At 43.0% G+C, this 23,163-nt stretch overlaps 1 protein-coding gene across 2 annotated transcripts; it reads left to right on the top strand.

The window, feature by feature from the left end:
- The first annotated feature begins 1,095 nt into the window (after positions 1 to 1,095).
- Positions 1,096 to 22,321, top strand: LOC118397516 (dapper 1-A-like). 2 transcript variants are annotated; one of them, XM_035792367.2, is made up of 5 exons: positions 1,096 to 1,246; positions 1,383 to 1,572; positions 7,704 to 7,836; positions 19,899 to 20,012; positions 20,191 to 22,321. In XM_035792367.2, exons 2-5 carry the CDS (start codon positions 1,492 to 1,494, stop codon positions 21,669 to 21,671), a joined length of 1,809 nt encoding a protein of 602 aa, XP_035648260.1. In that variant the 5' UTR covers positions 1,096 to 1,246; positions 1,383 to 1,491; the 3' UTR covers positions 21,672 to 22,321. The 2 variants fall into 2 exon arrangements, with proteins under 2 accessions (XP_035648260.1, XP_035648259.1); XM_035792366.2 differs by having other exon boundaries at positions 1,096 to 1,572.
- Positions 22,322 to 23,163: the final 842 nt, after the last annotated feature.

Below are 23,163 nucleotides of genomic sequence, written 5' to 3'. Positions count from 1 at the left end.
CTTGTGAAACATAGCCTAGAAGTCTGTGATTCCTTCAGTTTTGGATGTGGTCTGCAACGACCAAAATTGGTACTTGTTTGGGGGCTGAGCTCCTTAGAATGATATTCAGCATGCTTTGCAATTGCTTGGTTATACGTTTGCATTTTGGTCAATCAGTAGATGCTCTTATCCAGAGTGACTTACAGTCAACTAAGGTAGATAAACAACAACATATAGGCTGACAGTCATAGCAATAAAATAAGCATTTGGTAGCCATTATTGAGAATGTTATTCCAGTTGAAGTGGTCTGTTGGTTTATTCTTTAAATTTGGACGTCATTACTGCCAGATTTAAACCTTTTGAAAAATCCCCGACTGGGCTATATTTAGCCAAAGCATAGATGTTTATAATGGGTTCAGATTTGTAATTGGATCTGAAAGGTGGGAGCAAAAATAAATACTCTGTTACAATTTTCAGTTGGCTCCTCTTTCCAATATTAAATGGCTTGAAAAAATATATTGTGATATAACGCTTACTTTATTGAGAATGTATGTGTAATTTAATTTTCGCCATAGAATAAATGACAAAAAAAACGTATTGGCAAAGTCATTTTGTATTTTCAACATCTGGAAAATATGTATTTTCGATATCTTTTCATCTTTCATTCAGCACCTAAAATGCACCGTTGATGTCAACGTCTAGAAAATAATTCAGAAATATATGTTTTACTTCATTTTGCTTTCTGGGATATGCCCAAAGAAACCGTTGATAATAAGGGTTAATGGCCTCTCCATATCTCTTGACCTTGTTATTTATCGTCATATTTAATTCAATATGTCCCAGTAAAGCATGCCATCGACAGGATAACCAGATATCCAGCCAGCCTCAACCCACAATATTCGAGTGTGCATGGCTGGTGTAGATGTGTAGTGCTAAAAAGTAGTGAGAACATACATAGGGAATGGGCTATAGCCAACCCATCAAGACACACTGCATTTTTCATCCCATGACAGTTGAGGCATGATTGCAAGATGTGGATGCCATCCCGGTTTTAATCATCACTGTTATATAAGAGCCAATAGGGTGTGATGAAGGGCGGAGCACACCATTCTACGTCTGGCAGCTGCGAAATAGAAAAGGTTTAGCCCACAGTCACCTTGCTGCAAATAGGCAACCATCACTATAGCCTAATGCAAAGAAAGCAGAATGGATATCCACATGTGCGATGAAGAACACAATTGGATGCAACACCGGGGTTAAAAAACATGTAAGATACGGAGTGGAGTTAAAACCTTTCTGTAAAATAAATATTGAAAGTAATTCAGGTTTTTCTGTCAAACCATTGGAAGAGGTTTTGGAACCATGTATCATGCCTTTAATTTCCCAATGACTGCGGAGCGCAGTCGGAATAAGGAGCGCCTGGAGGCCAGTCTGGCCGGACTCGGTGAGCTGGAGCTCAGCAAGCAGAGGCAGGAGTGCCTGGTCCTCGGTGCTCTGGCTCTGGGGGAGTCCATGCTCGAAGATTCCATAAGGAACGAGCTATCGGGTTTCAGCAGCTGGGGGCAAGAAAACTTGACATTGAGACGTCAGCTGGTAAGAAGTTAGAGAGATGGAGGTAGTTTGAACATTGTTGCTTTTTTTGTGGCAAATAGGTACGCAAATATACTTCGTGGAAACATCGTTGTAGTGCGCAGAATGGTTATTTGCCCAGGGTGGTCGGTCGCCACCGCGATTAACCCCCACCACCAATGCTTTGTCGACTACCGGTTAAAAAAGTAGTATTTTATATAGGCTATGTAGCGTATTACATAGCCTATATAAAATAAGACTTCTTTTTTTGCCGTTAGTGGACAATGCATTGGTGGTGTGCGCCTATTGTTCAGCGACGACACTTATCTGCAAGTTACTTAACTTGATTAATGGTATACCCATCTGAAAGGATCTAATCGTTCCCATCCTTCGGGCGCAGATTTATACCTTGGAGCAACGAAATGGGGGGTGGAGCGGTCCACGGTTTAATTACCCATTGTTCCCTGCATGGCCCTACGTGTATGTGGTATTTTACTTAGCAAGTGTTTATACCAATTAATTCGTTGACTTTTCTTTTTCAAATTTGTCTATAACGGGAGATGATGGACTATATGAACAGTTACATTTCTATTAAATCAATGTTGACAGGCCTATGTCTTTATGTGATATTAATAGCATAGCATCATATATAATGTACATATAAATTGTGAGGCACGTTTCTTTCGCATGTGGAGATTTTCGATGTCCTTATGGGAATTAGCCTATGATTATGCTGCCAGAAATGGGCGTTATCCGTGTCCCACCACTCAAATGAGTAGGCTATCACCACGCGTATAGAGAATCCGGCCATCCAACCAATGTCATCCCAAATAATAATAAAAATATCTCTAGCTATCCATGACGGCAACTATTACACACGCATAGCATTAGCCTATTATAGAGCTAATGGGCTTCTGTAAAAACTAAAACCTCTTCAAATAATACATATTTTCTTTGGAATGAATGGGATGTCACAATTTTCTCCTTTTGCCCCCAACTTTCTCCCTCTATCCTCTAAAATACACGCAGGTTTAGTAGCCTTCAGACTACACTACACCCTCGACTCGCACACGTCCCACTGTCTTCAATAGAAAGCTCATAAAAGAGGGTGAAAGCAATTAAATCAGCCACCTTCCTCTCCTCCAGCCTCCCCCCGCGTTCCTCTCCTCCAGCCTCCCCGGCGTGCCTCTCCTCCAGCCTCCCCCGCGTTCCTCTCCTCGGCCGCGGCCCAAACAATGGGCGCATATGGAGCAGAATACTAATGAACCCAAAGGGGCATCGGTGCGCAGACAGGGGAATCATGCAGCAACTTTAAAAACACAACTGAAACAGATCACCAATGAGATGTCAACGTAGAGCAAACTGTCTCTGCTTCGAATGGGATGGTAAAGACTATTTCTTAGACTGTGCGTGGAGTGACTGAGTACCCCTAAATGCTGCATATTTTCTCACAATGTGCAGTGCGCATTTCATCAAGTCATTCTGGTCGGTCCATTAGAGGGATCTGTCATTTGGATCGATGGATATTAACTACATTGTCTATCCAAGCATGCAAGTAATTACACAGAAAATTCCTTGGGGAGTATTGGTTGGAGAATAATCTGACATCAAGGTCTAATTGAACCACCTCTATTCAGCTCATCTACCCAACCCAAACATCAGTTCTTCAAATCAAATCAAAATCAAATCAAATCCAATTGTATTTGTCACATACACATGGTTAGCAGATGTTAATGCGAGTGTAGCGAAATGCTTGTGCTTCTAGTTCCGACAATGCAGTAATAACCAACAAGTAATCTAACTAACAATTCCAAAACTACTGTCTTATACACAGTGTAAGGGGATAAAGAATATGTACATAAGGATATATGAATGAGTGATGGTACAGGGCAGCATAGGCAAGATACAGTAGATGGTATCGAGTACAGTATATACATATGAGATGAGTATGTAAACAAAGTGGCATAGTTAAAGTGGCTAGTGATACATGTATTACATAAGGATGCAGTCGATGATATAGAGTACAGTATATACGTATGCATATGAGATTAATAATGTAGGGTAAGTAACATTATATAATGTAGCATTGTTTAAAGTGGCTAGTGATATATTTACATCATTTCCCATCAATTCCCATTATTAAAGTGGCTGGAGTTGAGTCAGTGTCAATGTCAGTGTGTTGGCAGCAGCCACTCAATGTTAGTGGTGGCTGTTTAACAGTCTGATGGCCTTGAGATAGAAGCTGTTTTTCAGTCTCTCGGTCCCAGCTTTGATGCACCTGTACTGACCTCGCCTTCTGGATGATAGCGGGGTGAACAGGCAGTGGCTCGGGTGGTTGATGTCCTTGATGATCTTTATGGCCTTCCTGTAACATCGGGTGGTGTAGGTGTCCTGGAGGGCAGGTAGTTTGCCCCCGGTGATGCGTTGTGCAGACCTCACTACCCTCTGGAGAGCCTTACGGTTGAGGGTGGAGCAGTTGCCGTACCAGGCCCGCCAGGATGCTCTCGATTGTGCATCTGTAGAAGTTTGTGAGTGCTTTTGGTGACAAGCCGAATTTCTTCAACCTCCTGAGGCGCTGCTGCGCCTTCTTCACGATGCTGTCTGTGTGAGTGGACCAATTCAGTTTGTCTGTGATGTGTATGCCGAGGAACTTAAAACTTGCTACCCTCTCCACTACTGTTCCATCGATGTGGATAGGGGGGTGTTCACCACTGGACCACTGGACCCAATCTCATATTGCATGTAGAGAGTCAATGTTGTGTGGAGGCTTTATTAAGACAGGTTCACACAGAAGCAACTGACCCATGCTGCCCTCTCCTGGGGGTGGGGGGACAGTTCCCTTGGCAGGGGCTCTGGCCCCAGGGCCGCCTGTCCTGTTTTTATGACCCAGTGTGAAGTTGCTGACAGCCATGCCATGCCAGACAGCAGCTGGTAAAGCACAAGACATTGACCCCACTCTGAGACACCCTGCTGTGTGTGTTTGAAGATCTCAATCATTAGCTAGCCTTTGTGTGTGTGTTCATATTCACTGAATGGGCATGTGTTTGTGTGTGTGTGTGCTTCTGTGTCTCTGTTGATGTATGTGCTTGGCCTCAGTTTGTGGTGATTTTGGCATGTCTATGACGTCCTGTGCCCATGTGTCTTCCATAGAGGGCAACATCATTCGTGAGACTACCCCTCTCAGCGGTGAGTGACTGATGTCTGGGTGGGTGAGAGCTGCCTGGGCCTGGGGCTTTGTTCTCGTAACATCCCCCTTCTTCATTAGCCTAGCTTCCCCCTGAGCTGGAGGCTCTTAGCAGATGTGTCACCTGAGCACTGACTGACTGATTGGGAAGTCAAGCTGGATAGAGTCCATTCAGAGCCAGTTGTCCCTGCTGAGGAGGCAGGCCACTGAGGCCAGAGTGTGCAGCCTGCATGCCCCATTCACGCCTGTTATGTAAACATGGTGTGTGTGCATGCATGTGTGTGTGCACGTATGTGTGTCTGTGTGTGAACGGTGGCTTACTCAAGCGGTGGAGTAGTGGGGGCCAGGGTGGTATTGTATAGCAGTAGTTTCCGGCCTCCCACAGTCCTCTCCCTTTGGTGCCAGTCACAACATTGCTTTAATTATAGTGGGGCTGTGTTCCTGATTCCATGGCTCCCCGGCTCTCTGCCACAAAGCTGCCTGGCTGCTCCCCTTCCCATCCCCCTCTCTAACGGAGAGAGCACAGGAGGCAGTCAAATAGTAATGATGACAGGCAGTGTGCGATATGAGATCTGGGAGCCAGGAGGCGTCAATTAATAATGCAGCAGAATCAAAGTTATTGCATGAAAGGGAGCCCGCTTGAGATCCCTCCAGAGCTACACACTCTGGAAGTCAGCAGTATGTTGACTGTATGTTTGTTTGTGTGTCCTCAAAGCTTTGTTTGTGTCCTGTGTCATTACGTTTTAATAAGCCAGCCTTTCACAGTGTCTGCTAGTTCTATCCGTGTGAGGATAGCTTGGCAGAGGACCTAGGCCTAATGATCCATTTTGTGAAAGTGTGTCACGGATAAATTGATTTCCAATACACCGTTTTCCTCTCTCTTTTCCTCTCTCTCTTTCCTTCCTTCCTCGTATTATTTATTTTGTTCGGACTCAGGTAGATATAAAAACCTAGAGATCTCTTCCACTCTCCTATTAGGAACCACCATAATACAATGGTTTTGTATTTGATATTAGTTTAGTGGCAGAAAACATCTCTCCAATAGGTTTTATTGCATAATGAATGCTTAGGCGGACAGCCTGGCTTGGGTCTTTTGCCTGTTCATAAACACAGCGCCGCTATCAAACTGATCTATTCTAATCTGTCTGAGACAAAGCACCCAGAATCTCAGCAATTATTCCAGCGCTGCTGAGTGACCAAAAAAACAGCCATTCTGATGACCAGATATGGTGCTGCTTGTTGTTTTTTTACTCAGTGTCGATATGAATAGGAAAGTTGAGATCTACAGTATATGGAGTGTTTTTATACTCTCTAGCTCATTATTTTAGCTTTCATTGGTATGATGCTGGTTTGGCTCATGTGACGGTGGGCTCCTTGTAATGCCAAAATGACAGGCTGTATTTTTAATTCATCTGTCACTGCACGCTCCACATACTGTATGCTCATTTAATTCAAGGAAGAATTTCCCCTCCCCGCCACACTGCTGAAACCTTGGTAACTTTCAATGAATAATTTGAATCCCAGCAGTGTACAGCTACATCCTTTTTTAAGTAAGCCCCCCCCCCACACACACACTCAGAAACACTCAGACACACTACACACACACACACAGACAATCACACACACACACACACACACACACACACACACACACACACACACACACACACACACACACACACACACACACACACACACACACTCTACAGTGAAGTGTCTCCTGTCAGTTGTCTAACAGCCTCTCCATCCCCAAGACTCTGTAATGTAGAGTGTCACATCATTTTGCTGACATCTGTTAATTACATAATTTAATGTAGCAAAAGTCAGAACAGGCAAAATGACGTGTGTGTGCGTGTGCGTGCTGGGGAGGCCATGCATAGTGTGTGTTGACTGTGAGTACTCAGATGACCTGAAATTGCCTGGCTGATTAAACAACCCCCTGGTGTATGAGATGTGTGTGTCCTGCTGCACGTGCATCCACAAAAATAACATCTCGACACAGTTCCCACTACAGTGAATTATTCATGTTCCAGCTGGCTGCATCCTCAGGTATCTTACATAACTGGGATTGGGCTATAGTAGCATGCATGCAGCCATGCACACTGATGTGTATAGGCATATACCACAACCACTATCCAAAGGTGTGAATAAAAGATTCTGTATACCGTTATTTGTTTAAGGTTAATGGTGTTTTGGTCATCCAGGTAAATGTATGAAAAATTACTACACTTGGTCATAATTACATTTTACATTTACATTTAAGTCATTTAGCAGACGCTCTTATCCAGAGCGACTTACAATTCTAAATTCCATGCATGACTTATTCAATTGGAATTCATCAGATACTGTATGTAATATAAATCCATCAATGTTTTTCTTCTTCTTTTATTAGGTATGCACAGACCCCCAAAACTCAAATGGATTGATTGCCTTTCAATCTCAACACAGCTGGTGTTTCATCTCTCTTGCCATCTGACATAGAGCACAGGGCCCACAGAACATGTACACTGCCCAGTCATCAATTAAGCTGCCCGGGATGTTGTATCTCTCTCTCATTGATGTGCGCATCATCATCATAGTTGTTGGCAGCAGGGGGAGACAGAAGCATTCACCATACCTCTCAGCCATCTGACAGGCTAGGCACATTGAACAGAAGGTACCACACAAACAGACTCTCCTATCAATGCAACAGTCCAGAATCCTTGAGTTCCACTTTGCCGGAGTATTGGGTTGACTCATTACTGCTCTATCACATACTCCATATCCAGATTTGCAGGCTTATTTTTTCTCCATTTGAAATCACTCCATTTGACAACCTCATCCAGCGAAGTTGATAGGCAACGCCAGTGTCAGTGAGCTGTTATTAGAACTGATTATTAGATTGTTATTAGAGCTGTTATAATTCACATTGACTTATAAATATGTATGTCTCATGTATGTGTTATCATGCCAGCGTGTTGGTCTGTTTCAGAGGGCGCTCCAGAGCTCCCCCTGGGGGCTAATGCTGGCACTGGAACAGCAAGTTTGTGAGCTGAGAGTGGACACAGATGATGTCACCTATGAGGGGACCCAAGGTGACACGATGGACAGTCGGCCCAGCTCAGGTACTCCTCATGCAACCTGGAGGCAAAAGAAATGCACACCTGTTTAGGCAAGGTGCTGGCTAGCAGAGTAGAATATTTGAAAAAGGACAGGAGAGCCGCACACTCTAGGAGCTCAGATGCAATAATTTCATAACCTAACGCTAACTAATAACTAATGTCGACAGACAAGCTGTCTTCATCAGGGTACAATTAAGCAATAAAGCCCGACGAGGTGTGGTATATGGCCAATATACCACAGCCACGGGCTGTTCTTAGGCACAGTTCTTAGCCGCTCATCCATATACAGTGGGGAGAACAAGTATTTGATACACTGACGAAAACCAGAACTTAATATTTGGTACAGAAACCTTTGTTTGCAATTACAGAGATCATACGTTTCCTGTAGTTCTTGACCAGATTTGCACACACTGCAGCAGGGATTTTGGCCCACTCATCCATACAGACCTTCTCCAGATCCTTCAGGTTTTAAGGGCTTGGGGCTGTCTACAACTTTTGCTGGGTACAAATACTGGACCTTCAGCTCCCTCCAAAGATTTTCTATTGGATTCAGGTCTGGGCAAAAAAATGAACTCCCAACAACCTCCAGACAAGCGAGGCCACTCCAGGACCTTGAGATGCTTCTTACAGGGGAGCCACTCCTTAGTTGCCCTGGCTGTGTGTTTCGGGTCGTTGTCATGCTGGAAGACCCAGCCACGATCCATCTTCAATGCTCTTACTGAGGGAAGGAGGTTGTTGGCCAAGATCTCGTGATACATGGCCCCATCCATCCTCCCCTCAATACAGTGCAATCGTCCTGTCCCCTTTGCAGAAAAGCATCCCCAAATAATTATGTTTCCACCTCCATGCTTCACGGTTGGGATGGTGTTCTTGGGGTTGTACTCATCCTTCTTCTTCCTCCAAACATGGCGAGTGGAGTTTAGACCAAAAAGCTCTATTTGTCTCATCCGACCACATGATCTTCTCCCATTCCGCCTCTGGATAATAATAATAATAATAATATATGCCATTTAGCCAGATGGTTACAGTCATGTGCAACATTCTACTATGGGTGGTCCAGATGGTTATTGGCGGGGCCTGGACATGCTCTGGCTTGAGCAGGGGGACCTTACGTGCACTGCAGGATTTTAATCCATGACGGCGTAGTGTGTTACTAATGGTTTTCTTTGAGACTGTGGTCCCAGCTCTCTTCAGGTCATTGACCAGGTCCTGCCGTGTAGTTCTGAGCTGATCCCTCACCTTCCTCATGATCATTGATGCCCCACGAGGTGAGATCTTGCATGGAGCCCCAGACCGAGGGTGATTGACCATCATCTTGAACTTCTTACATTTTCTAATAATTGCTCCAACAGTTGTTGCCTTCTCACCAAGCTGCTTGCCTATTGTCCTGTAGCCCATCCCAGCCTTGTGCAGGTCTACAATTTTATCCCTGATCTCTCTGGTCTTGGCCATTGTGTAGAGGTTGGAGTCTGTTTGATTGAGTGTGTGGACAGGTGTCTTTTATACAGGTGACGAGTTCAAACAGGTGCAGTTAATACAGGTAATGAGTGGAGAACAGGAGGGCTTCTTAAAGAAAAACTAACAGGACTGTGAGAGCCGGAATTCTTACTGGTTGGTAGGTGATCAAACACTTATGTCATGCAATAAAATGCAAATTAATTACTTTAAAATCATACAATGTGATTTTCTGGATTTTTGTTTTAGATTCCGTCTCTCACAGTTGAAGTGTACCTATGATAAAAATTACAGACCTCTACATGCTTAGTAAGTAGGAAAACCTGCAAAATTGTCAGTGTATCAAATACTTGTTCTCCCGACTGTATTTATATGTACATATTCTCATTCACCCCTTTAGGTTTGTGTGTATTAGGTGGTTGTTAGGGAATTGTTAGATTACTTGTTAGATATTACTGCACTGTCGGAATTAGAAGCACTAGCTTTTCGCTACTTTCGCATTAACATCTGCTAGTTCATTAGAACGTGCGTTGAAGATGTCGTTCCCATAGCAACGATAAAAACATTACCTAACCAGAAACCGTGGATTGATGGCAGCATTCGCGTGAAACTGAAAGCGCGAACCACTGCTTTTAATCAGGGCAAGGTGTCTGGTAACATGACCGAATATAAACAATGCAGCTATTCCCTCCGCAAGGCTATTAAACAAGCTAAGCGTCAGTACAGAGACAAAGTAGAATCTCAATTCAACGGCTCAGACACAAGAGGCATGTGGCAGGGTCTACAGTCAATCACGGACTACAAGAAGAAACCCAGCCCAGTCACGGACCAGGATGTCTTGCTCCCAGGCAGACTAAATAACTTTTTGCCCGCTTTGAGGACAATACAGTGCCACTGACACGGCCTGCAACGAAAACATGCGGTCTCTCCTTCACTGCAGCCGAGGTGAGTAAGACATTTAAACGTGTTAACCCTCGCAAGGCTGCAGGCCCAGACGGCATCCCCAGCCGCGCCCTCAGAGCATGCGCAGACCAGCTGGCCGGTGTGTTTACGGACATATTCAATCAATCCCTATACCAGTCTGCTGTTCCCACATGCTTCAAGAGGGCCACCATTGTTCCTGTTCCCAAGAAAGCTAAGGTAACTGAGCTAAACGACTACCGCCCGTAGCACTCACTTCCGTCATCATGAAGTGCTTTGAGAGACTAGTCAAGGACCATATCACCTCCACCCTACCTGACACCCTAGACCCACTCCAATTTGCTTACCGTCCAAATAGGTCCACAGACGACACAATCTCAACCACACTGCACACTGCCCTAACCCACCTGGACAAGAGGAATACCTATGTGAGAATGCTGTTCATCGACTACAGCTCGGCATTCAACACCATAGTACCCTCCAAGCTCGTCATCAAGCTCGAGACCCTGGGTCTCGACCCCGCCCTGTGCAACTGGGTACTGGACTTCCTGACGGGCCGCCCCAGGTGGTGAGGGTAGGCAACAACATCTCCTCCCCGCTGATCCTCAACACGGGGCCCCACAAGGGTGCGTTCTGAGCCCTCTCCTGTACTCCCTGTTCACCCACGACTGCGTGGCCACGCACGCCTCCAACTCAATCATCAAGTTTGCGGACGACACAACAGTGGTAGGCTTGATTACCAACAACGATGAGACGGCCTACAGGGAGGAGGTGAGGGCCCTCGGAGTGTGGTGTCAGGAAAATAACCTCACACTCAACGTCAACAAAACTAAGGAGATGATTGTGGACTTCAGGAAACAGCAGAGGGAACACCCCCCTATCCACATCGATGGAACAGTAGTGGAGAGGGTAGCAAGTTTTAAGTTCCTCGGCATACACATCACAGACAAACTGAATTGGTCCACTCACACTGACAGCGTCGTGAAGAAGGCGCAGCAGCGCCTCTTCAACCTCAGGAGGCTGAAGAAATTTGGCTTGTCACCAAAAGCACTCACAAACTTCTACAGATGCACAATCGAGAGCATCCTGGCGGGCTGTATCACCGCCTGGTACGGCAACTGCTCCGCCCTCAACTGTAAGGCTCTCCAGAGGGTAGTGAGGTCTGCACAACGCATCACCGGGGCAAACTACCTGCCCTCCAGGACACCTACACCACCCGATGTTACAGGAAGGCCATAAAGATCATCAAGGACATCAACCACCCGAGCCACTGCCTGTTCACCCCGCTATCATCCAGAAGGCGAGGTCAGTACAGGTGCATCAAAGCTGGGACCGAGAGACTGAAAAACAGCTTCTATCTCAAGGCCATCAGACTGTTAAACAGCCACCACTAACATTGATTGGCTGCTGCCAACACACTGTCATTGACACTGACCCAACTCCAGCCACTTTAATAATGGGAATTGATGGGAAATTATGTAAATATATCACTAGCCACTTTAAACAATGCTACCTTATATAATGTTACTTACCCTACATTATTCATCTCATATGCATACGTATATACTGTACTCTATATCATCGACTGCATCCTTATGTAATACATGTATCACTAGCCACTTTAACTATGCCACTTTGTTTACTTTGTCTACATAGTCATCTCATATGTATATACTGTACTCGATACCATCTACTGTATGCTGCCCTGTACCATCACTCATTCATACATCCTTATGTACATATTCTTTATCCCCTTACACTGTGTATAAGACAGTAGTTTTGGAATTGTTAGTTAGATTACTTGTTGGTTATCACTGCATTGTCGGAACTAGAAGCACAAGCATTTCGCTACACTCGCATTAACATCTGCTAACCATGTGTGTATGTGACAAATAACATTTGATTTGATTTGATTTGCTAACCATGTGCATGTGACCAATACAATTTGATTTGATATGGTTGGTATATTGATTGATTTGGTATATTGGCCATAGACTGTATCACAAACTCCTGAGGTGCCTTATTGCTATTATACACTGGTAACCAACGTAATTAGAGCAGTACAAATAAATTATTTGTCATACCTGTGGTATATGATCTGATATACCACGGCTGTCAGCCAATCAACATTCACTGCTCAAACCACCCAGTTTATAATGACAAACACAGTGGGTCACTAGTTTATATAGTTTCAAAGGATACACACAGGTGTGTGGAATTATGGCCAGGTGTGGCTTGATATCATTGGTTAATTTACATATATAAATACAACATATAAAAACATGAATGGATAGCATACAATCATAGATACAGTTTGTTGAGGGCATTTAGCTGTCCCCAGTTTCCCTTGAAAACAGTTTTTCCCCTTTAGCCAATTCTGTCTAATCAAATATGGCTGAGATGCAAAGAAAATTTAATGAAAGGGTGTACAAAAAGGGTCAGATTAATACTGTCATTGAGAAAATCCAAAACGAATCGAGATATGATCTCTTTCAAGGACAGTCTCACAAAAGAAGCATTCTTCCGTTCTTACTACTATTCAAAGTGCTCTGAACAAATTAAGAGAATCGTTCACAAACATTGACACATTCTAAGATCCGTTGTCAGTATCGGTATTGTGTCTTTGGACCCTCCCTTGATAGTATTCTTGCGGGGCAGAAATCTCAGAGATCAGTTGGTAAACTCTGATTTACCACCCCAAAATACCCTTCCACAACATCTATTTGCACCTCTACCGGATGGAAACTACAACTGTAATGGCTGTGCTCAATGTAATGGCACTTACAAATGTAGATCCTTCAAACACCCCCAAACAGGAAAACAGATCCCAATCAAAGGTGTTATCACATGCTCCATCCACTAAGGCAGTTATTTATCTTCTAACTTGTCCTTGTGGTAAAAATTATGTGGGTAAAATGAAGCGCATAGTAGCACCAGTAGGTGCAAGAACTCAACGTACTGTACCCAGTAGCAGCCCACTTTTTGGAAGCAAACCACTCTATTTCGTTCCTACGTTATATCTGCATGGAACTCGGCATCCTCCCTAGGTGAGGGGGTGACCTTGACAATTTATTGTTCAAACGAGAGGCTGTCTGGATATTTAAGACCTTTGCTCCCTTCGGTCTCAAAGTTGACTTTGATCTGAAGCCATTTTTGTGATTATTGTGATTTTGCTATTCATTGTTTAATGTTTGTAGGCATATGTAGCCAAACTGCATCTATGATTGTATGCTATCCATTCATGTTTTTATGTGTTCTATTTATATCTAAAATGATATCAAGCCATACCCAGCCATGATTTCAGACACATGTGTGTTCTTTGACACTATATAAAGTAGTAACCCACAGTGTTTATAAAAAATAAAACAATTGTAATCTTTTTTTAATTATTATGTTTTTTTTAAGGGTTGGATCAACTTTAATATTGCAGATTGTTGCTTCCATATATTGAATTGTCTGCATCATTTCCAATCCCCCATATATGTTTTGGGTAAATATATATATCCATAAACATGCATACTATATATACATAAACATAAACATTCATACATATACATATATACATGCATACATATATACATACACTTTTTTTTAAATATATCCTTATTATTCCCTGCAAACCCTACCACCCCTCCCCCAATTGGAGTAAACAAATAAACAAGAACACTTAGGCTTCTACCTTCAGTTTATACATATTATACATATTTTACAGACACAATATATTTTACAATAGTTACATTTTGTTTGTTTTTAGTCCTTCCTCTATTTCTGTTGTCCATCCAGTTTGATTTCTATTTGTATCTGTGCTGTTTCACAAAATGTCTGAACTTATATACATTTTACAGACCCCGTATGTTTTACATTGTTTATCTTGTTGTTATTAGTTCCACCCTTCAGCTCCATTCAACCCCTCCCATGTAACTCTTAACACCATCCATTTTGGATTTCTATTTGCCATAGATTTTTAAACTGTGCTGTGATGCTCCACAAAAATACTGAACCTTTCTATTATCATAGCTTTAACAGATTGTAGATTAAAGATAAAACATGGCTAAAATAATAATTATATTATTGATAGATTGACTATAACTTTTCACATCACCCAGTATTGCCATCTGCAGCATTAGTTCTAGGTAAATGTTGCAATTCTTTAGCCATGCCTGGATCTGTGACCAAAAACGAGCTACATATGGACAGTACCAAAATAAATGATCTAATGACTCTGCCTCCTCGCAGCAAAATCTGCAGCGCTGGGAGGATTGTATCCCCCATATATATATAACATTCTATTGGTTGCAAGAATTTTGTATAATTTAAATTGAGAAATTCGTAGTTTTGAATCCGGCGTTGTTTTACGTGTCAATTCATAAACCATGTGCCATGGAATCAGCACATCGAAAACTATTTAGGAATTTATATGGCACAGCTCTCAAATTTTTGGTCCGTAAATTAAATTGGTATATGTTTGTATTTATAACAATTTTCTTTAACCATTTACGGTCTTTAATACAGGGCTGACAGACAAGTTCCTTACTTTTTCCCCCTTCTACTTGCCTCTTCCATTTTTATGTTAATGCTGCAATTAGTTGGTTGTAATTTTGGGTAGAGTGTTTCCATATGTCTGTGTTAACTGCATGTGTGACAACTCCACCAGTCCTATTTATGATATCATTTACAAAAATTATACCTTTAGTATATTTGAGTTTAACGTCTCTTGGGTAGGGGGCAGTATTTTCACCTCCGGATGAAAAGCGTGCCCAAAGTAAACTGCCTGTTACTCAGGCCCAGAAGCTAGGATATGCATATAATTGGTATATTTGGATAGAAAACACTCCAACGTTTCCAAAGCTGTAAAAATAATGTCTGTGAGTATAGTAGAACTGATAGGGCAGAAAACCTGAGAAAACATATTTTCATGTGGCTGTTTTTCAACTCAATGCCTAAAGAGAATCCAATGGGTTAGGAATCAGATTGCATTCCTATGGATTCCACTAGATGTCAACAGTCTTTAGACATGGTTTCAGGCTTTTAATTTAAAAAATGACGAGTAACAAGCTAATTTGGTCAGAGGACAGAGGAAGTATGCAGACCTGATTTGTGCGCCGTTTGTTATTTTTCCTTTCTATTGGAAACGGGATTGTTTGTTTGAAATATTATTGATTGTAAAGACAATAAACAACCTGAGGATTAATTATAAACATCGTTTGACATGTTTCAACAAACTTTACTGGTACTTTTAGTATGTATTCGTCTGCCTGTTGTGACCGCCTTGGAGCCATTGGATTACTGAACAAAACACGCCAACACAACTGAGTTTTTGGGACATAAAGAGGGACTTTATCGAACAAATCAAACATTTACTGTGTAACTATGAGTCTTGTGATTGAGACCATATGAAGATCATCAAAAGTATGCGATACATTTTATTGCTATTTCTGACTTTAGTGACTCCTCTACTTGGCTGTTAAATGTTTGTATGCTTTTTTACACGGGGCGCTGTCCTCAGATAATTGCATGGTATGCTTTCACCGTAAAGCCTTTTTGAAATCTGACACAGCGGCTGGATTAACAAGAAGTTAATATTTAAGCCGATGTATAACACTTGTATATTTTGTAAATGCTTATTATGTGTATTTCTGTATTTTGAGGTTTTAACCACAATATTCGTTGTATTATTTGTTCTGTCTTTTCAGGAGGATTAAAATTAAATTGCAACCAACTTTCTAAGGCTTGTTTAAAAAAAACTATATTTTGGGGATTATTTGGTTTTCAAATAACCCGAAAGTGAGCAGTTGTAATCTGAATAAAGGGAAAAAGATCATTCTTGAACATGGGGTGAGACATTCTTAATTGTTTACTAGAGAACCATTTCAGATTTAAGTATAATTTTGGGATGACTGATGCCTTTAGTGAGAGGTCTAATGCTTTAATATTTAATCATGTCTGCCCTCCGAATTCATATTCGTTATATAAATAGGCCCTTTTAATTTTTGTCTGGTTTGCCGTTCCAAATAAAATGGAATATCTTTTGTTCATATAATTTAAAAAGCAGGTCACTAGGTGTAGGCTAAACCATAAGCAAATATGTGATATGACTAAAGAGTTAATCAGCGTTCTTTTTCCACAAATAGACAGGTATTTTCCTTTCCATTGTAGCAATATATCATCTATTTTTGCTAACTTTCTATAAAAATGTATTGGAGTGAGATCATTTCTTTCTTTCAGGATTTGTATATCGAGTACGTCCACATCTCCGTCAGACCTTTCTATTGGGAAACTGCACGGTAATGTAAAAATTGTGTTTTTTTTGTGATCCAATACGTAATATAATAAGTACACTATTCATAATTTGGTTTTAATCCAAAGAGGTTAGCAAAAGTATCTAGAGCCTCTATGAGGCTGTGGAGGGATTCTAATTGTGGTTTTAAAAGAACCTGAATCATCAGCGTACAATGACACCTTTGTTTTTAAGCCACGGATTTCTAATCCCTTAATATTATTGTTGGATCTAATTTTAACAGCTAACATTTCGATGGTAATAATAAACAGATATGCCGATAGTGGACAACCTTATTTTACTCCTCTTGACAGTTTAAAACTTTCTAAGATGTAGCCATTATTTACCATTTTACACTTAGGGTTACTATACATAACTTTAACCCATTTTATAAGAGATTCTCCAAAATGTAAATATTCTAGGCATTTATATATAAACTCCAGTCATGCTTTATCAAAAGCCTTTTCAAAATCAGCTATGAAAACACTGAAGTGTAAGAGGCCTCCAATTATTTTAATGGACTGGATCTTTATATACAGTGGGGCAAAAAAGTGTTTAGTCAGCCACCAATTGTGCAAGTTCACCCACTTAAAAAGATGAGAGTCATTTTCATCATAGGTACACTTCAACTATGACAGACAAAATGAGAAAGAAAATCCGGAAAATTTTTAATGAATTTATTTGCAAATTATGGTGGAAAATAAGTATTTGGTCAATAACAAAAGTTTATCTCAATACTTTGTTATATACCCTTTGTTGGCAATGACAGAGGTCAAACGTTTTCTGTAAGTCATCACAAGGTTAGCACACACTGTTTCTGGTATTTTGGCCCATTCCTCCATGTAGATCTCCTCTAGAGCAGTGATGTTTTGGAACTGTTGCTGGGCAACACGGACTTTCAACTCCCTCCAAAGATTTTCTATGGGGTTGAGGTCTGGAGACTGGCTAGACCACTCCAGGACCTTGAAATGCTTCTTATGAAGCCACTCCTTCATTGCCCGGGCGGTGTGTTTGGGATCATTGTCATGCTTAAAGACCCAGCCACGTTTCATCTTCAATGCCCTTGCTGAAGGAAGGAGGTTTTCACTCAAAATCTCACGATACATGGCCCCATTCATTCTTTCCTTTACACGGATCAGTCGTCCTGGTCCCTTTGCAGACAAACAGCCCCAAAGCATGATGTTTCCACCCCCATGCTTCACAGTAGGTATGGTGTTCTTTGGCTGCAACTCAGCATTCTTTGTCATCCAAACACGACTAATTGATTTTTACCAAAAAGTTATATTTTGGTTTCATCTGACCATATGACATTCTCACAATCTTCTTCAGACGGGCCTGGACATGTACTGGCTTAAGCAGGGGGACACGTCTGGCACTGCAGGATTTGAGTCCCTGGCGGCGTAGTGTGTTACTGATGGTAGGCTTTGTTACTTTGGTCCCAGCTCTCTGCAGGTCATTCACTAGGTCCCCCCGTGTGGTTCTGGGATTTTTGCTCACCGTTCTTGTGATCATTTTGACCCCACGGGGTGAGATCTTGCGTGGAGCCCCAGATCGAGGGAGATTATCAGTGGTCTTGTATGTCTTCCATTTCCTAATAATTGCTCCCACAGTTGATTTCTTCAAACCAACCTGCTTACCTATTGCAGATTCAGTCTTCCCAGCCTGGTGCAGGTCTACACTTTTGTTTCGGGTGTCCTTTGACAGCTCTTTGGTCTTGGCCATAGTGGAGTTTGGAGTGTGACTGTTTGAGGTTGTGGACAGGTGCCATTAATACAGTGGAGGACAGAGGATCCTCTTAAAGAAGAAGTTACAGGTCTGTGAGAGCCAGAAATCTTGCTTGTTTGTAGGTGACCAAATACTTATTTTACCACCATCATTTGCAAATAAATTCATTAAAAATCCTACAATGTGATTTTCTGGATTTTTTCCTTCTCATTTTGTCTGTCATAGTTGAAGTGTACCTATGATGAAAATGACAGGCCTCTCTCATCTTTTTAATTGAGAGAACATGCACAATTGGTGGCTGACTAAATTTAAAAAATCACACTGTATACCACTTGGATCCTGTTCAGTAATAATCTAATCAGACCTTCTTGTTGTGTGTCCGATAATCTACTGTTTATATAGGAGTGGTTAAAAAATGCTAATCATGGTCCTCTGAGTATATCAAAAAAAAGTTTGATATACTTCCACTGGTATGCCATCCTGCCCTGGAGTTTTCACAGCCTTAAAGGCTTTAATTGAATCAAGAAGTTCCTCCTCTGTAATTTCATCTTTCTGTACAGATGTTAATTTTACATTATTAATTTTTAAAAAATCCATACAATTAGCTTCGGTTAGTGGAGACGGAGGAGACTGAAACGAAAACATATTCTTAAAGTACTTTACTTCCTCTTTCAAAATATCATTCAGTGAATCATGCGTGACTCCATCATTTTTAACATGTATCAATAGAAAAATGTTGGTAGCATTTCTATGTTGAAGATTGAAAAATAATTTGGTGACCCGCAGTGTTTGTAATTATACCTGTCACGCTCTGATCTGTTTCACCTGTTCTTGTGATTGTCTCCACCCCCTCCAGGTGTCACTTATTTTTCCCAGTGTATTTATCCCTGTGTTTCCTGTCTCTCTGTGCCAGTTCGTCTTGTATGTTAATCAAGTCAACCAGCGTGTTTTCCCGTACTCCTTTTGCTATTCTCTTTTTGATACTCTTCCCGGTGTGGCCCCTGCCTGACTCTGGACTACTTACCTGCCTGCCTGATCATCCTGCCTGCCCTGACCTTGATTCTGCCTGTCCTTTTGGACTCTGAACTGGTTTTGACCCTTTTTCCTGTCCACAACCATTCTCTTGCCTTGCCCTATTGGATTAACAAATATTGTAAGACTCCAACCATCTGCCTCCTGTGTCTGCATCTGGGTCTTGCCTTGTGTCATGATAATACCCTGATGAAGACAGCTTGTCTGTCGAAACGTTGGTTATTAGGTTATTAAATTATTACATCCGAGCTCCTAGTGTGAAGCTCTCCTTTTATTTTTCAACTTCTTATGCTACCACCTGTCAATGTCTGACCTCAGAACTTTAACCCCTGAACCACATCAGAGTGGCATGGGGTACTTCTATTTTTATGAATGTAGTAACACAATTTTTTTGTGTGTTTGACTCATGTTCTGTATATTTTCTGTATACTCTTTTTACATTAATTGTTGCCCTATATTTCTTTGAAGTACATGTATAATGACTTTAACATTTCATTAGTTTGAACAAATGTTGTTTGTATGCCCTACTTTCTGCTGTTATTGGTTCTGTGATTTCTGAAAGAACCGAGACGTCAGAAATGAGTTTGTCAACATATGGTTTGAGAAAGCCTGAAAGAGCCGAGGTCTAATGAGTGACGTCATCTGTGTTTCCCAGGGTTCTATGAGTCGAGTGAGGGCCAGTCTCCAAAGGGGCATTCCTGTCCCTCTGAGTTCCCAGAGCCCCCCTCTGGCTGGGGCTACAGCAGCACTGAGAGGCCCAAGTCTCTGAGTGAGTTCAGCTCACTCTCACTATCAACAGCTCTCTTTCAACCCCAATAGGGTTCATGGTATCATAGCAACGATACCATGGGCTGTCTTTACTTTATTACATTGTTATTATAGTTGCATTAGGTACTGGTATCAGTAGTAAAACAAACACAACTTCTCTCTGTGCTCTCCATCTACAGAAGATGCCCTCCAACTGACAAGTGAGAGTCTGATGGAGCCAGCCCCTTGTGCCACTGTGCCCCACTCCATCTCTGCCCCCTATCCACCCCTGGAGGGCATCGCTGAGGAGGTGACGGCTGAGGAGCCCTGGCAGTGGGACCCACACTCTGCCCAGGGTTGGGAGGACCAGGCCACTGAGGAGGATTTCCAGCAGGCTCTGAGGATAGAAGGCTACATCCTGGGTCTCATCCATCGCTATGCGTTCTCACCCCGGCCCTGCATGCCTCGTACCAGCCTGTGGCCTGACCCCTCCATCTCCTCCTCATCCAGCATTAACAGGCAGAGCAGCCTGCAAAGGAAACCCCCTCTTCACACCCCTGAGCACTGCATCCCTGACCCACAGGACCTCTACCCTGACCGTGAGTGCCAGGCCTGGGCGTGTGACCCTCTAGACATGGACGCATGGGGGGGAGAGGCCCCATCCATGGAGGAGGACTGTTATCTGTCTTTACCCTACCCTCACTCCAGACCTCACTCCCTGGCTGGGGGGCATCCACCCTCCCTGGACCCCCCTTGTGGAGCAATGGACCCTTGTTTAAGTAGTGAGTCTGATTCCCCCCAGCACTACCCACTGTCCCATTCCCCAGCTTCACATAAACACCTTGTCAGAGCGCAGTACATTCCTGGGCAGGCATGCCACGCCCCTGTACTATCCTCACACTATCCTCCAGAATACTCCCCCTCACATTATCCTCCAGAGCCTTCCAAGCCCAGCCAAACCTTTGTGTCCCCAGACCAAAGCAGCTCAAAGGCCAGGGCCACGGGGAAGAAGAGTCATGAGGAGGGACAGAGCTCCAAGAAGCCTGACGACAGGACCTGCCGCTCCCAGTCTGAGAACAGTTTGATGGGGCAGAGGGCTTTCCCTAAGCACAGGTACAGCACAGCCGAGCGCCCCCAGCACCAGAGGTGCCAGGGTCCACACACAGGCCCCCAGCACAACAACACCGCTGGGGGGCAACGCTGGTGCTCGACCCTGGAGCTCAGCCAGGAGGAAGGGGAGACCCAAGGTGAACAGGCCCACAGATGCCCACCTCGTAGGGTCCGCTACACCCAGGCCTGCTCTCATGCAAACCCCAACCACCACTCTCAGGTCCATGCCCAGCCTCGCCTCTCAGAGTACCCGGAGAGAGCACCTCTGTGTCGGGGAGAGGAGGGCCATATGCAGGCTGCCCCTGGGGAGTCAGAGTTCAGCATGAGTGAGGTGTGCTCCCCTGCTTCCAGCTCCCTCTCTAGTGACTCCGATGAGGGGGGGCTGGTGTGGCCCCAGCAGCTGCCCCCTTGTCTGGCCCCCTCCTCTTCCTCCTCTTCCTCCTCACCTCAGGCCTCCTCAAAGGACTCCACGCAGCCCAAGGCCTTTGTTAAAATCAAAGCCTCTCATGCCCTGAAGAAGAAGATTCTGCGATTCCGCACCGGATCTCTCAAAGTCATGACAACAGTCTGAAAATATGTCAGTCACTGATTGTTTCTACTGTCCATATCCTGCACAATCTGATGGTTCAACCTACATCACCTACAGTTCACACCCTAACGTCTACCTCTGCTGGTCCGTGCAGCATTGTCATAAAATCAAAAGCTATTTTACCGTCAGGAAAAACTCCGATGTCTGTAACTGGCCTAAGATCAGTATCATGATATCATCTAGCTAAACCACATTTCACCACCAGACTGTGCATTAACTCTGCATTAACCATTCATTTGTTTATGAAAGTCATCCACTGATGGTAACACTGCCATGTCACATATGGACACCTGAAAGTGAACCGCTACCTCTCCTCTCTCAGCTGCACCACCACCACCTGGACCTGAAGCCCATGTCTGTAGCACTGGCCCTGTTGGTGACTATAGTGAGGGGTCAACAGACTCATTTCTGTAAATACCTACCTGTGGCCTTGTTTGTATGAATGTAGTTTGTAAATAAAGATGTTGTGGTCTTTTAGGCCATGTGATTCATTTTATACTTTCTAGTATTCAACCTAGAATAGTGGACTCCAGAATGCCTGCTGGATATTTCTCACACATAAATACAGTTATTTTCACATTAGATCTTATTCAGAGCTGATCTGATTGATCAAAGACCAATTAGTGACAAAAAATATCAGGATTGAGCTGCCTGTTAGACATAGCCTCTCTCTGGCAGCCTAAACTGCTTTCAGTGTGCTAATTGTATAACAGAAAGTGTACACCCCCCTGTGGTGTATCAGTAAAACTGCTTTAAACTTTGCTCAGAACATCTGCTGCATATTTTCATGTACCAAGATATGAAAATATGTTCATTCTAAGATGTTGTACATGATTGAGAGCATGGTATACTAACCCTAACCAAGGCCTTAAGCTTTTTATTTCTATTAGTTTTTTTTATTTCCCAAATGCGAACCCCCTCATCTTTAGGCAAGCACAGAGCACAGGGCACAGGGCACAGAGCACAGAGCACAGGGCACAGAGCACAGGGCACAGAGAACAGGGCACAGAGCACAGGGCACAGAGCACAGAGCACAGGGCACAGAGCACAGAGCTTGTGAATGATAAATCATTTGGTCACACTTTATTTGGATAGTCCGGATTTTCCATCTGTAGATGCTCTACAGATGGTCATACTGTCAACAAACTGCCTGCTAATCTTACAGTTAGAATTAGGTTTAGAATAAGGGTTAGGATAAGGTTAGGGCTAGGGTAAGGGTTATGTTACAAAGGTTAGGGTTAGTAGTTAGTTGAAATGTTACTGATAGTCTATAGAGCATCTACATATGGACTATCCAAGTGTTAACAACAATTTCAAAATGGCACCAGTGAACTGTATTTCTAGGGAATGCAGGGGTGACTTATTGAGGAAGTGGCACTATTGATTACCACATATGGTAAATGTCCAATTTAGGTATAATACCAGGAGTCGCTTGTCGATTTAACTGCTCTGACACAGTTCCATCTCCGACACT

Source organism: Oncorhynchus keta, chromosome 18 (assembly GCF_023373465.1).
Source record: "Oncorhynchus keta strain PuntledgeMale-10-30-2019 chromosome 18, Oket_V2, whole genome shotgun sequence".
Taxonomy (NCBI): domain Eukaryota; kingdom Metazoa; phylum Chordata; class Actinopteri; order Salmoniformes; family Salmonidae; genus Oncorhynchus; species Oncorhynchus keta.
The sequence above is the reverse complement of the archived record's forward strand: the minus strand, read 5'-3'. Positions and strand labels throughout refer to the sequence as shown.

Bases quoted from the DNA above. Each gene is read 5' to 3' on its own strand.
- LOC118397516 (XM_035792366.2), top strand. From the start codon at position 1,342: ATGTATCATGCCTTTAATTTCCCAATGACTGCGGAGCGCAGTCGGAAT. The intron at 1,573-7,703 runs GTAAGAAGTTAG...GGTCTGTTTCAG, and splicing joins TGACATTGAGACGTCAGCTG to AGGGCGCTCCAGAGCTCCCC. The intron at 7,837-19,898 runs GTACTCCTCATG...TGTGTTTCCCAG, and splicing joins GGACAGTCGGCCCAGCTCAG to GGTTCTATGAGTCGAGTGAG.